At 40.4% G+C, this 15958-nt stretch overlaps 1 protein-coding gene across 2 annotated transcripts in view; it reads right to left on the bottom strand.

Annotated features, from left to right (window-relative positions):
- Positions 1-975: 975 nt before the first annotated feature.
- LOC118922228 (membrane-spanning 4-domains subfamily A member 3-like) overlaps positions 976-15958 on the bottom strand; it is a 42770-nt gene continuing 27787 nt past the window's right edge. The window contains exons 2-7 of one of the 2 annotated variants that reach the window (XM_057507034.1): positions 8406-8582; positions 7594-7731; positions 5592-5648; positions 3267-3425; positions 1902-2025; positions 976-1403 (exon numbers count right to left, since the gene is read on the bottom strand). In XM_057507034.1, the coding sequence (XP_057363017.1) occupies positions 1912-2025; positions 3267-3425; positions 5592-5648; positions 7594-7731; positions 8406-8453 (516 nt within the window). In that variant the 5' untranslated portion in view covers positions 8454-8582 and the 3' untranslated portion in view covers positions 976-1403; positions 1902-1911. The remainder of the gene's footprint in view (positions 1404-1901; positions 2026-3266; positions 3426-5591; positions 5649-7593; positions 7732-8405; positions 8583-15958) is intronic. The other variant, XM_057507035.1, reaches the window with a different exon arrangement.

Genomic DNA, 15958 nt, shown 5'->3' on the forward strand with positions numbered 1-15958 from the left:
AGAGCAGAGACTATACATCATTCTCTGTCATATGCCAACTCCTCACATATCACATGGCACAGAGGAGGCTCTCCCTAAATGGATTAACAAACAAAATATCTGTGTGTGTGTGTGTGTGTGTGTGTGTGTGTGTGTGTCTGTGCGTGTGTGTGTGTGTGTGTGTGTGTGTCCTGAAAAACAGAGGCAAGAATTAGTAATGAAGAGTGTGGAAGAATCTTGTCTCTGTGGTCAACAAGGAGCTAAGAATAATTTACGGGGATGAACTATGGACATTGTGGAGACTCAGTTTAGTATCAAGAGAGCAAAATTAACTTACAAATTAGAAATACAGGAATTTCAGCAGTTGAGTTATAAACCCCAAATCAGATATATCAGAAGGAATTTTTACATTAAATTTCTACCATGAAAGACGGCCGTTGACGTCACAGGAGGGTGTAGAAGGGGCCACCGCCGAGGCGAGAGGGAACGCCATCCTCGCTGCACACGGGACGCGTCCCTCCTCAGCCCCACCTGCTGCAGCAGGACCAGCAGGACAGCATCAATGAGCGGGGGGGGGGGGTGCCCCTCACATTCGCTGTGCCTTCATTTACCTGTCATAACACCTGAGAGGAGGTGGACGTTATTATACCCATTTTACAAATGAGGAGACATAAGTCAGAGGTTAAGTAACTTGCTCAAATTCACACAGGCAGTAAGTACAGTAACAGAATCTAAACCCAGATTTGTGAGAGTCTCAAGCCTTTATTCTTCTCTCTTCTTCTCATCACCCTTTGAGGAACAAATATTGATGGGACTCCAAAACCCCAATCTAGACCATCATTATATATCAGGGTGTGCATAAATTTCAGGAGCTGACTTAAATAAAACCTGAGAGGCTGCACCCTCCTACTTCAAATATAATGAAATTTTATCTTAGTGATGATTGACAGATTTTGCAATGCTGATGTCATGTCAAGTCAAGGAGCATTTTTCTCTAATAAAAAGAAATCTGGCCCACTTTCTTTCTCATTCGATAGTTTAAAGTTCTGTTTAAAAGACAAAACATGAGAAAGGGAATGTTCTGACTCCTTTAAATCTTATAAGCAAAGGAGTAGATACAAAAGAAAAGGAGGACTGATTTATGGGAACAAACTTGGAGTAGTGATCACAGAAGTTATAAAACTACCATGCCTAAAAAAGCAGGTTTGTCCTTCCAAGTAAGGGTACACTGATGAGATGCATAGTTATGAAAGAAAGGTTGGGTCAAATGTCCAAGTTTCTCATGATTGTTGCCATGAGGGTAGGCGTTCACGGTCTCCTGCTTCTACGAAGCTGTGATTTATTGCAGATCTAAGATTAAATTTCCTTGATTTCAGATTATTATTTATCAGGAAGCATTCTTGATTTTCAAAAATAGAATATTTCTGAAAGATAAAACAACATCAATCTCCAAGATTAGAATCACTGCTTCTCTCGATTCCATCCCTTCCTATTTTCATCATGATCATCACTACTAAGATTCATTCACTGATTCTTACTGTTTTGAAGCATTATATACACAGAAGAGAATAAAAGTGTTCTTACCTTACTGTTGGATTATCTACAATCTAGAAAGAGTTTGTGATTTTTTTCCTGATACACAAGTTACAAGAAAATAATTAAACTCACTTCTATCTGTATGAAAAAGTATGTTCCTAGATATTAAATACACTGTTTCCTCTTGTATTTTCAAATCAGAATTCTCCAACCATCATTTCATCTCTCACATTCATACCATCTCAAATTCTAGTAACCTCACAAATTGTAACCACATAAAAGTTTTTTTTGCTTGTCTTTTTACAATTGTATGGGTCAGAGACAACCTCAAACCCTAGAGGAAGGTTGTAGACCATGTGAATTCTTAGTCATTTAAAAACACCCACCTGATGATCACTATACGAAATATCCTGCCCAATGTATGCAATGGGCTGCCTCGCATATGACTGTAGTAGAGAGGGTTATGACCAATTCCAGTGAGGTAAAGATCAGCATTAGAGACATCAGGCCCTAGGGGATATGATGGCTTATATCAAATCCAGCATAAATAATCAGAGGGAAAAAATGTCATCAAAAAACCAAACTACAATATTTTCTTTCCATAAAACAGAGCCAAGTGAACCACAGATTAGGGTGAAGACACAGATACACACCATGAAAGACGCAGTGTCAATCTAAAAACATGGAAACATTTTCCCTGGAGAGAATAACATTGTAATTCTCTGGGAAATAATCATGAGGTAAGAAGCTACAGAGGCAAAATTCTGATCCTTACACTAATTTATACTAATTTGAGTAACAGTAAACTAGAGAGATATGAAGGCAGTTCAGGAAATGGAAAAAAAAATTGATCCCTCACTATTTCATTAACAGGACTTCATAAAATGTTTGGACATTTAAATTTCCCTGGAAATGAAACACTAAGCTGAAATGTTAAACACAAATTCACTAGGCTGGTGATCCTTCCATTATCACTGAGGCATTTAGATGTAGCAAATTCAAAACTGTTCTGGAGGGAAAATACCACAAAATCCAGGGGAAAATCTGACCCTTATGAATATAAACTAAGACAATTAAAAATATAATAAAATGAGGACAGCAACTTCCATGAGCAGTGTGAGCAAACAGAAGGGTGAGGAGGGAGTCAGTAAGAACAGCTCGTAAAGCATCCTGGGGAAAATGGAAACATTTGAAGGAAGGTATTAAATACTAACTGGACCTCAGAAGAGGGAGGATCCTTAACAAATAACAACTACAACAAAAATAATTTGGAAAGGTTCCTGCAGACTTTCCCTTTCAAAACAACACACTCAAATAAATTCAAAGTGAAGTCATTTTATCTTCAATGGGTCATTACTGAAAAATCCAAGAACACAGAGAAAATTATAAATTTCCCTTGTTAGTTTTATTAAGCAAGATGTGAAATAAAATCTTTAAAAAAATAATCTCTTTGGGGAGTGTAATAGTGGTAGGGGTAGTAGTAATATTAATAATAATGTAACACAATGTTTTAATTGCCTATCAAATATTAACTTATTTAATCCTTACACCGACCCTGTAAACTTAGTTCTATACCCTCCTCATTTCAAAGATGAGCAGCCCAGAGAAGTTATCTAATTTGCCCTTCACCACAGAACTAGTAAGTGGCAAAGCCAAGAGTCAAATCCATGCACCATAGCACTTGATATATTATTTTCTGTATATTTTGAGTTGTTTGAAATATTTTATAAACACAATTTTTAAAAACATACATTGTTTGAGGTGCCCATGTAGAGGCATAAGTCTGGTGATTCTGAATATGGGCAATCCTCCAACCACACGTTATTAAGTGCTAAGTTTGCTGAGAGCACCATAACCCCAAGCAGTGCCATTACAGCACTGACGAGGTACCTCAGGTATCTTGCTTGCTCCTAAAAGAATAAGGATATTCAATTAATACTGGCAGCACATACTTCATCTTTGCTACAATTCATTTAAATAAATAACAATTCAAGATTCTTACCACACCCACAACATCCCAGAAGCTATGCAAACATTGTTGAACAACGAGCTCACCCCCATGGAGCTTACATTCCAGCAACAAAGACAAAGGAAAAAACTCAGCACACTAATGGGTAAATTATATAGAGTTTTTTAAGGGGACTAAGTACTATGGGATAATAGAGGGGAATGAGGAGGATCTGAAAATAAATCCAGAGGGAAGATAGGTTTGTAGTGTAAAATAAGATTGACAGATGGGGTAGGCAGGGAAGAGCTGGGGGACTAGCCATGAGGGTGTCTGGGGGAAGTCCTCACTGTCACAAAACTCAGTTTGAAGCCCTGAGCCAGAGTGTTCTGGGGTGTCCCAGGGAAGCAGGGGCGCAAGGGGGCTGGAGGGCAGGGACCAGTGTTAGGAAAGGAAGCTGCAGAGGGAGCAGGGGGCCTGGCAGGTCACGGGAAGGACTGCGGTTCTCACTCTGAGGAGAAGGTAGAGCCCCTAAAGGACTTTGAGCAAAGGGGACACACTTAGATTTATGTATTAAGGGAAACAGTCTGGTCACTCAAATGAGACTGTTTTATAGGGGACCAGGTGTGGAAGAAAGGAGCCCAATTAAGAAAGGTGATGGTAGATTGGATGAAGGGTTATCAGCACAAAGATGAAAAAGGTCAAACTCAGAGTTAGCCTGAATGTAGGGTCAATAGGACCTGCTGACAAACCGGATTCAAGGTTGTCATTGAAAGAAGAATCAGGATGACTCTAAGGCTTCGGCCTGGAACCTGGAAGGATGGAGCTCCCAGCAGCTGGCATGATGGAGAAGGGCTGAGGAAGGTTAGGAATAGAGGTTGGGCCTTGCAGAACTCTCAGTGGAAACAATTACATGTGCCCGTCTCATGCTCAGGAGAGAGATCTGGGCTGGAAGTATTTATTTCAGGGCTGTGGGCATACAGGTGTCATTCAAAACCATGACAAAGAATTGAGTTTGGGGCACCCCAACACAAAAAGCCCAGAGAGAAGAGCTGGGAAATGAGATTGAGAAGGAGAGGCCAAGACAGGAGAAAAAGCCAATCCAGGTGTCCTGGGAGCCACTTGAAGAAATACTGGAGGGAGGAGGGAGTGACCCCCGTGTGCTAACAGCTGCTCATGGGTCAGGTAGGTGAGGATGGAGAGCTGACCTCTGTGCTGCCAACGGAGAAGTGTTTAGTGATCTTAAAGAGATACAGAGGTTTGATAGGGAAGAAAAAGGCTTACTGGAGTGGGGTTAGTTGAAACTGGGTAGACTGGAATTGGAGACAGGATATAGATCATTTCTTTAAGGAGTTTAGCTACAGAAGGAGAAACAGATTTTGCCTGTAGCTAGCAGGAGAAAATAAAGGCAAGGTATTTTTTTTCTTTTGAGAACCTAAGTGGATGCTTATAAGCTATTTAAAAAGATCTAATAGAAAAAAAATTGAAGTGAAAAAATTTTGTGGAGAACAGATTCCAGTATTCATTAGAATTCTAGATTTAATGGTAATCACAGAGCGGTCACTTGGGTAAGAGGTTAATGGGAAAAAATATATTGGTGCTGACGTGGTCTGTGAATAGATGTTACACTGCGGGTCTGAACATTCTCTTCCAATGGCTTGAGTTTCTCAGAATAGGAAGCAAGATCATCAAGAAATTAAGATAGACTAGGAAAGTAGTTCAAGTGGGTGGATGGTTTAGAGAGCACACATAACCCAGACTAGTAATTGTTAAATGAATCATTAAAGGAATAAAATGTTTGGCTTTCGGCTGTGAAACTAGTGCTGGGAGGGTGTACACTCAAAACAATTACAATTCGTCAAATTTAACAACGCATAAAAATCAAGATGCCTTTTGCTAAGCTTCTGATTCAGCAAATACTCATAGTAATCATCCCACTAATCATTTTCACAATCTCTATGGTTCTTGATCTCTACCATCTGAATGCCTTGGAAAAGAAAATTAATTTTCTTGTGATTACATGACACTCAGTGCCTCACCTGGATTCCCCAACCTCCACTCCTCTACTATGAGTGGATAACTTATATTTCCTTGCATGATCGTAGAAAAACAAGAACAGCTGTCACCTTACCAATATTCTGCGGAGGTATCGCCCAGATACAATAGATGAGCACCCTGTAAAAATAAACTGTTGGAAAATAGAAAATGAAGCAAATAAAGGAATAATAAGTCTCAACTGTTTTTCTTGGTCCTCCCTTGGTTAACAGATATCTAGCAACAGATATAAACAAATCTTGTTTTTTAAATTCATATTGTAACACACAAAACTGTACTCACCATTTTATATAAATAACGTTTTCAATTAACGCAAATACTGAGTAAGTTTATGATATTTTCATTTTGGTTTATGTGCCTGTGCATACTTTAACAACATAATAAATACATATATTTAATGTAATATAATTATCTTAATGCCTGTATTTATATAACATTGAAATTGATTTTCTTAAGTACATATATTTAATATTTTGATATTCATAAACCAGCTTTAGATAAATCTTTGACTCATTGGACTAGATGTTCTCAAAGACCTTTCACAATTCTAAGTGTCTGTATCAACATATCCACTAATTTTTAAATTATTATTTTAATATGTTTTTCTTTCCATGATGCAAATTTTGATAATCTATATGTTCACAGTGTTCTCAAAACTTTATTCTGTTTTTTAACTCATAAAACTCAAAAACATTTAACAAGCCACTCCTATGTTTGAGGGAGAAGTTGCCAAATCATGGGGAGCAAGTCTTGCTACATACTACATAAAATTAAATTACTCAGTTCTGGCTGCACATGAAGGGACAGGCTTTGAATTCTATATCTAACAGCAAAGAGGTTATCCCAGGAAAGTCCAGTCATGACAGCTTTGTGGCTGAGAGCATGTGCTCTGTGTCCTGACCCCATCTTCAGCTGATACTCTTTCTGTAACCTTAGACAGGTTATCAAATACTCTTTGCTCCAGGTTTTTCTTCTGTAAAATAAAGATATGCATACACAATGGAATATTATGCAGCCCTAAGAAAAAACAAATCCTACCATTTGCAACAACATGGATGGAGCTAGAGGGTATTATGCTCAGTGAAATAATCCAGGCGGAGAAAGACAAGTACCAAGTGATCTCACTCATATGTGGAGTATAAGAACAAAGGAAAACTGAAGGAACAAAACAGCAGCAGAAGCACAGAACCCAAGAATGGACTAATAGTTACCAAAGGGAAAGGGACTGGGGAGGACGGGTGGGAAGGGAGGGATAAGGGCGGGAAAAAAAGAAAGGGGGCCTTACCATTAGCATGTATAGTGTGTGGGGGGGCACGGGGAGGGCTGTGCAACACAGAGAAGACATGTAGTGATTTTACAGCATCTTACTATGTTGATGGACAGTGACTGTGAACAGGGATGTGGGGGGGACTTGGTGAAGGGGGAGCCTAGTAAACATAATGTCCTTCATATAATTGTAGATTAATGATACCAAAATAAAAAACAATAAAATAAAAAATAAAGATATGCATATCCCCCTTGTTAATATTATTTGTCTTGTAGCTGTATGGAGATTAAATGAAATAACAAAAGGATGAGGCTTAGATATGTGCCTACCATATGGAAAGCAGTCAGATTATTAATAATAGCTATGGTTTTGATATAAATTAGCCCCTTTAACTTCACAGCGACCAAAGAGAAGGTCTTCATGCTATTTCTACCACCTAAGTGAGAAAATTGAAGAATGAGATTTTAAAATATATTTTCCAAAGTCACACAGTTAGTAAGGATTAATCAGAGAAATATTGGGCAAACAGGGGGAATCACAGTCAGAATACATCAGGATGTGCATCAAAGGAAAGGAGGGAGATGAGGGTAGCCTTGGAGGTCAGGACAGCTGTGAGGCTTTGTACCGTGTCCTGGACCTTAGACCTTGCTCAGTAGGAGATACAGAGCCAGAGAGAAGGTTCCAGCAAAGGGAATCCAATGGTCAGACTGGAATATTTGTACTGAGGATAATAAACTCTGGCTCCCTGTCCAACTTTCCCAGCAATGGTAACTAAGAAATGCTCTATGCTCAGGGGAACTGGAATACTCACAGACAAAGGGCCCCATACCGGGTAGCCTGAGTAGAAGGTAAAGAAAGAGAAGTACCCGAAGAAATCAAATATCCCTTGCATGGAGCCCAGAAAAACACCCAGAACCAGAATTACTGCTCCACTCAGGATCTCGATGACCTGTGAGAAGGGGAAATAAAAAGCACAATGGCCACAAACTAGTGGACATTGAAGAAGAGACCATTTTAATTTTTCTCAGGAAGGAGCTCTCAGTGCTTGAAATGGTGGAATACTCAAGCCTAAATTAATGGGGCAAGAGCTTATATTTTAAATTAAGAAATTGGGAAGGCGGAGTTTGTTTCAGGCTGCTCCCACCAATTCCATGGCCACCCCTCATCTCACCTCCCCCAACTTCTGTCCATTCTCACCACTCCCTTCAGAAGTGGCAGAAGCAGAGGGAGATCTGCCTGATAACAGATTGAGTCAAACCATCTGCCACAAACTCTGGAGCCACAGGATGATGGAGACAGGCAGGCAGTATCAGCATTCCACTCTGCCTTCCCAATTTCTTAATTTAAAATGTGCAATATGAGTTCCTAGAGCTCAGTCTCCTGAGGTGCATGGTCGGATTGGACTCCATTCTCCAATGTTATAAGATAGGATGTTTTCTACTGTGAGATTATACCTTCACTTCTGCCCACAGGTCTAAAAGATGCCCCAGTGTTTATTTAAGAGAGCTATGTTACAGACTCAGTGATGAGTGACTCAGAAATTCCATTTCACGGTCTAAAACAAGGTTTCTACATGACATTTTCTCCCATCTTGAACCAAATATTTAATCAGGGCCAACTTACCCCAAACACTAGTAGTTTCTCCTTTAATTCAAAAGTTATGTTGGCCATTCGGTTTCACTAATGACTGTCGTAGAAGAGAAATACAAAGCTTTGATGTTTTCCCTTTTACCATCAGCTAATAATATTTCTTCAAAGGGCTTGATTCTGCCCATACATGAAATTACTCTCCATTAGGGCCTGGGGAAGAAAAATGAGGAATTTTTCATTGTTTAATTCCATTTTGTCTTGGAGTAGTGGACACTATCTGGTCATTGTGGTAGGCCTGGGTGCTTCACTTCACTTTGGAACAGTAAAGACTGAACCTATTCAAACAGTAAACATATTTGTCCTTGCAACTAATCTATGTTGTAATATTATCATGCCCATTTTAAAGATGAGAAAACCAAGACATAGTGGGATTGAAGGAATTACTTGAACTTACACAGCTCATAAGTGAGTTCAGATTCTATTAGAGACATTCTACTTCAAGTCCAACATTTTGTAACCATTATTCTATATGGTGTTATACAGATGTCTTTCTGGGTAACAATATAGCACAGTGCAAAGAGTTTAAGCACTAAAGAACAGCCCATTTCAAATTCAAGTTAGTCTACATACTAACTTATGATCTAGTAATGAGTATCTCAGTTTTCAACTCTGTAAAATCACTTTAATTTCATATGAACATTGCAAGGGGCAACTTTGATAATGTATGAAGTCCCTAACCTGATAAACAGTTGGTAAATGTTTGCTTTTAACTTTACTCTGTGTCAAAGAGGAATTGGAGCACTGTATGTAAGAGTTACCAAACAACCACCTCAATCATTACAGCTAAACAATATGTATCACTACAATATATGCAGAATGTTTACTCTTGAACAATATAGCTCCCTGATATGCAGAGTCCTTTAACAGAAAATTATTACAAAATGTTTTTCATGCTTTTTCAAATGTTGAGGTGGATGGTATGAGATTAACCATAAGCCCATTAAATACTGCTGAATTCGGTCAAGATTATTAACTTTGAGTTTAGAATACTATCTTAATTCCTACATTCTCTTGGAAATTATATGGCAGATTCATTTTTTAAATCACTTTACTCATTTTTCGCAAAAGAAATCCATGCCACTTCCTTTGAAGATAATGTTTGTATTTCCAGTTCTATATTGCAGGGGGAATATATCACACGTATTTAATCATTAAAACAGTAAGAAGGTAAAGGTCAGAACACATTCTAACTTTATCACAATGACTATCACATTGACTATGAAACTGCTATTTCATTGCTAATAAAAGTTCCCTACTGTTGATCTTAAAAATAAAACTGTCAGTTTATTTATCAGCTAAAATGGGTTTATTTATAATAGTAGAAAATTGCAGTTTGGGACAAGCAGGCTTTGGGAAACAGGCATGTCCAGGAAACAAAGCAGAGAAAAACTCTTTTATAGGAGAAAGGGCAGAGCTGGAGAGGGTTCTTTAAAAATAAATAGTCCTGAAGGAAATCGGGAGTTCCAAGTGCAGTGGATGCTCACTGCCTGAGCTGAGAGAGTCTCTCATTGGCTGGGCCGGTGCCGGGGGAGGAGACCGCTCCTCCTCCTGCTGGTGGGAAAGCAGTAGGTGAAGCAGTTACTGTCCTACAAGGTCCAGCCCTTCCCTCTGGGTCACAACTGACAGACCAGAAGGGCCTGAGAGCTCCCCCTGCTGGCCTCCTGAAGCCATTTCAGTGATGATTCATGATCATTTTCACTCTGTCAATATTGATTTTTATGCTAACATCAAGGTACATGCTCCATTTAAACATTGATAAATTGGAAAATAATAGGATCCGTTACATCCCATTTTCAATGCTAAGAAGGAGGAAAGATAAAAAAATTTACAACAAACTCTATTTTCATGAAGGCCTAATGGAATACTGATCGACATGCACAATTACAAGAACGGTCAAAAGTAGAATAATCTCCTTTAAATCCCATTTTCCATATTGAGCATCACCTTGTGAAGCCCAGGCTTAAGATCCATTCTTTGAAAACTATGTCCATATTTTAGATAAAACATCTAATGTGCTGGGATGCACGAAATGTGGGAACATTGCTCCTTCAAGATCAGTAATTACTGGCCCGCCTCCCCAGCTTCCTTCCTCGCCCCTCCCTCTCTCGGAGCTCAGTCCAGCCTTGTTTCATTTCTCTGAATCCTCCCAAGACTGAAGCTGTCAAAAGTCTTGAGCCCTTCACCGGACTATTCTCTCCTGAAGCCCTCTACCCTCAAGCTCCACCCAGATGCGTTCTGCTCTTCCTCCAGACGGGAATCTCAGTGCACATGTCACATTTCCATGAAGGACCCGTGTTCAGTCCCCACCAGTCTGGATGAAGCCCCCTTAGTGGCTGTCAGGTTGCCCTCCACTTCCTTCTCTCTCTTACCAGTCTGAGCCTCAACTGACTGGATGCTTATCTGCACCTGGCTGACTCTTGTCCTTGTAACAGGAGTGCCTGGCTCAGTGTCTGTCATATAGAGGCACTCAGTGAATGTATGCGTAATAAATAAATGAACTCTCGGTCCAGCCTGATGTAGCCATGCCTCATGGGTAATAATGGGAAATGTGTTTGCAAGCATGGAGCTTCTCATACAGAGAAACCCATGACAGTTAAGAGGGAGGAAATCTATTCGAAGAACATTACTTAATTTCACTTTTTCAAATAGTCTTAAACATCGGGAAGAATTTTTAGCCTTCAGGAAAAATAAAGTATGATCTATAAATGGTCAATATGCTTTTTTTTTAAAGGGAGAAATGTAGATTTCCTAAGACACCACTAGTTGAGTTCATCTATCCAGCTTTTAGTGTGTGTCAGGCATCGTTCCAGTGTTTCACTCAGATTAACCACTTTAGCTCCCACAACATCTATTGGAATAGGTTTCACTGTTATGATTCTTTTACAGGTGATGACGTAGAGCGTCAGAGGATTTAACTAATTTGCCTGAGGCCACACAGCCAACAATTAGAGGAGTAGGAATCAGAACCCAGTAATATGGCTCCAGAAAGTCCTTACTGTCCCCCTGAGCTCATGCAGAGCTCACTCACCCAACCCCATGCCCCAGGGGTGTCCACACCATCCCTCTTTACCAGACCTGGAAGCCAAAGGGAGACAGCAGATTGGATTTAATATATACAAGCTGTGTATGTGTGTGTCCATGTCCATGTTATCCAAAGAAATAACTATATAATTACATCTAGCATTTTTACCAACAACCAGATTCTAAGGGGAAGCAATGCTCATAGCTAATGTCCTATATCCCTATATAGCAATGAAGAGGAACAGTTTGCAGATGTCCTCAGTGGCCTACAGAGCGGCACCTCTAACAGACAATAAAGGGGGCTTTCTGTGCAGAGGGAATCTATAGGCTTTACCTTGGAGGTTTCAGGCCTTGAAGTCTTCTTTTCCTCTCAAGCCCACTTGTTTTGAGTAAGAGACACCAGTAATGACAAGAGTGTCTTCAGGAAACAGCAGCCTCTTCTCACTGAGGTCTGCAGTATCATTTCCCAATGCAACACATTAGATGAGTCAGCAAAAATGCTCCCCTGGTGGCCTGGACAGTGATAACCACACGTGCCTCTGAGGCCTCAGATCTCCCTGGGCTTCCAGAAGGCTGAGCGCTGATTAGGAGACTGGCATCGGGAGGGAGAGGCGGCTGCCTCTGAGACATCGCTTAACACATTGTTGGAACAAGACATACAGGCAGAAAATACGGGTAGATGGTTGGAAAGGGTTGTGGGATGGTGGTGGACATTTACCTGCACAGTAGGAAGAGACAGTCCGATAGTGAGAGCTGCGTCTGGAGGAGGCAGGTGGCCGCGTGCAGTGTCACACTTGGTCTCACAGGCTCAGACAGATGATTAGCTTACCAACATCACAGATGGAGTTTAGTGCACTGAATGATGACTATGTACCTGTAACAGTTCTAAACGCTTCGCTCACATTCTCTCATGGTCCTCACCAGACCCAGGGCCTAGGCACACCTACTCACCCAGTTTCACAGAGGACGGACCTGCGGAGTAGAGGCGGGAGCCAGCTTTCCCAGCGCCACACGGGAACCGGCCCAGATGTCTGCAACTCAGGATCCGGGAGGGGGGTCAGAGTCGTGCCTGTTACCCCCGTGACTGTCGCCACACCTCCTTCCGTGGACAAGTGTCCCAGTTTAGAAGGAAAGTTGTACAATTATCCTAATAAATAAGTGTCCTGACACAGGGGATGCAGAGATCGGAGCCAAGAGCCAAGCAGTGAGGAGATGGACCACGTGACAATGCAGAGCCCAGTCCCGAGGCAGGTCCCGGGCAGGGCCTGGAGAACTGAGCCGGGCCCCAAGTGCAGGGGGGCGTCTGGAGGAAGGAGGGCTGTTCCCAGCACAAGAGGTGAGGTCCCTCTTCTAGAAACTGGAGCCCGTGGTGGGACTTGGTCACAGGAAGAGAACGAGGACCAGACACCAGGACCCAGGGATGTTCAGGGACGGGAGAGTGTGAGCTCTGGGCAGGAATATACAGTGAGCAGAGGCCCAGCAGCCAGGAGGAGGTCATGTGCAGGGGCTCTGGGCCCAGGGCTGCTACTGGGCCTGGAGCACGGGCGCCAAGGGACTGAAGACAGACACTAAACTGAAGTCAGGTGGAGTTTGTTAAAAGGACGATGGTAATATTGTGACCCTCCCTGCCTCCTTTAGCCAGAGCCACTGCAGATGGAGTACTGAAGAAGGGAGGAGAGGAGGAAATAGGAGGAAATAAGGACAAAAAGTTCCTTTCAACCTACTTGTAAATTTACAGCTGTAAAGTGAACAACTCTGAAAGGAAGTTTCTTAAACTCTAAGATTTCAGTTACCTCATTTTAAAATTTAAGATCATAGCACCCACCTTACAGATGAGCATGTACAAAGATTAAATGACAGAATGCATGTAGAGATCTTAGCAGCAAGATCTTTACGTATGTTCAAAATAAATGAAAAAGAATGGAACACCTCTTCCATTCCTTACAGAGAGAATGATTATTAGAAATTGCTTACAAGAGAAGATTCATAAAAATGTCCTTTACTTGCATGAAATATCTCTCTATTACAAGAGAAAATGTTTTCAAAGTGGGTGACTAGTTTTGGAGCTGAAATATCATAATGAATAATCAAGGTCAAAATTCAAGTTGCTAATTTCCAGAAGGAAGAAATAAATCCTTTTCTTTTGAATGAAGTCAGTATTCTAGTTGTTCATTCACAGAGACATGGATACTATTTGTAAACTGATATATTTCTAATACTTACTTGTCATAACCCAGTTACTAAATAAAATTGCTCATAGTGTTGGTTTTACCCCTACACTCACAGTTACAATGATGTGCACACACTTACTACCAATGTTCTCTTTTTATTTATTTATTTTGTTGTCATTAATCTACAATTACATGAAGAATATTATATTTATTAGGGTCGCCCCTTCACCAAGTCCCCCCTACAAACCCCATTATAGTCACTGTCCATCAGCGTAGTAAGATGCTGTAGAATCACTACTTGTCTTCTCTGTGTTGCAAAGCTCTCCCCATGCCCCCCCACATTATACATGCTAATCATAATACCTCCTTTCTTCTTCCCCGCCCTTATGCCTCCCTACCCTCCTATTCTCCCCAGTCCCTTTCCCTTTGGTAACTGTTAGTCCATTCCTAGGTTCTGTGATTCTGCTGCTGTTTTGTTCCTTCACTCTTTCTTTGTTCCTATACTCCACATATGAGTGAAATTATTTGGTGTTTGTCTTTCTCCACCTGGCTTATTTATACCATCTAGCTCCATCCATGTTGTTGCAAATGGTAGGATTTGTTTTCTTCTTATGGCTGAATAATATTCCATTGTGTATATGTAACCCATCTTCTTAATCCATTCATCAACTGATGGACACTTAGGTTGCTTCCATTTCTTGGCTATTGTAAATAGTGGCTTTTGGATGTAGAGTTCTATAGATGTCTATAAGTTCCATCTGTTCTAGTGTGTTGTTCAGTGTCTCTGTGTCCTTACTTATTTTCTGTCTGGTGGATCTATTCTTTGGAGTGAGTGGCGTGTTGAAGTCTCCTAAAATGAATGCATTGCATTCTCTTTCCTCCTTTAGTTCTGTTAGTATTTGTTTCAGATATGTTGGTGCTCCTGTGTTGGGTGCATATATATTTATAATAGTTATATCCTCTTGTTGGACTGAGCCCTTTATCATATGTAATGTCCTTCTTTATCTTTTGGTACTTTCTTTGTTTTGAGGTCTATTTTGTCTGATACTAGTACTGCAACACCTGCCTTTTTTCTCCCTGTTGTATGCATGAAATATCTTTTTCCATCCCTTGGCTTTTAGTCTGTGCATGTCTTTGGGTTTGGGGTGAGTCTCTTGTAAGCAGCATAGAGATGGGTCTTGCTTTTTTATCCATTATATTACTCTGTGTCTTTTGATTGGTGCATTCAGTCCATTTACATTTAGGGTGACTATTGAAAGATATGTACTTATTGCCATTGCAGGCTTTAGATTCATAGTTACCAAAGGTTCAATGTTAGCTTCTTTACTGTCTTACAGTTTAACTTAACTCACTTATTGAGGTATTTAAACACTGTCTGGTGATTCTTTATATTTCTACCTTCTTATTCCTCCTCCTCTGTTCTTTGTAGGTTGGTTGTTTTATTCTGTGCTCTTTTGTGCTTCCTTTAACTGCTTTTGTGGGTAGTTGATTTTATTTTCTGCCTTTAGTTAATATTTGGTTGGTCTGCTTTCTTTGCTGTGATTTTATTTTTTCTGGTGACATCTGTTTAGTCTTAGGAGTGCTTCCATCTAGAGCAGTCCCTCTAAAATACCCTGTAGAGGTGGTTTGTGGGAGGCAAATTCCCTCAACTTTTGCTTGTCTGGGAATTGTTTAATCCCTCCTTCATATTTAAATGATAATCCTGCTGGATACAGTATTCTTGGTTCCATGCCCTTCTGTTTCATTGCATTAAATATATCATGCTGTTCTCTTCTGGCCTGTAAGGTTTCTGTTGAGAAGTCTGTTGATAGCCTGATGGGTTTTCCTTTATAGGTGACCTTTTCCCTCTCTCTAGCTGCCTTTAAAACTCTGTACTTGTCCTTGATCTTTGTCATTTTAATTATTATGTGTCTTGGTGTTGTCCTCCTTGGATCCCTTCTGTTGGGGGTTCTGTGAATTCCATGGTCTGATTGATTATTTCCTTACCCAGTTTCGGGAAGTTTTCAGCAATTATTTCTTCAAATACACTTTCTATCCCTTTTTCTCTCTCTTCTTCTTCTGGTACCCCTATAATGTGGATATTGTTCCTTTTGGATTGGTCACACAGTTCTCCTAATATTGTATCATTCCTGGAGATCCTTTTATCTCTCTCTGTCAGCTTCTATGCGTTCCTGTTCTCTGGTTTCTATTCCATCAATGGCCTCTTGCATCTTATCCATTCTGCTTATAAATCCTTCCAGAGATTGTTTAATTTCTGTAATCTCCTTCCAGACATCATCCCTTAGCTCTTGCATATTTCTCTGCAGCTCCATCAGCATGGTTAAGAGCTTTATT

The sequence above is a fragment of the Manis pentadactyla genome, chromosome 9, assembly GCF_030020395.1.
Source record: "Manis pentadactyla isolate mManPen7 chromosome 9, mManPen7.hap1, whole genome shotgun sequence".
NCBI lineage: Eukaryota > Metazoa > Chordata > Mammalia > Pholidota > Manidae > Manis > Manis pentadactyla.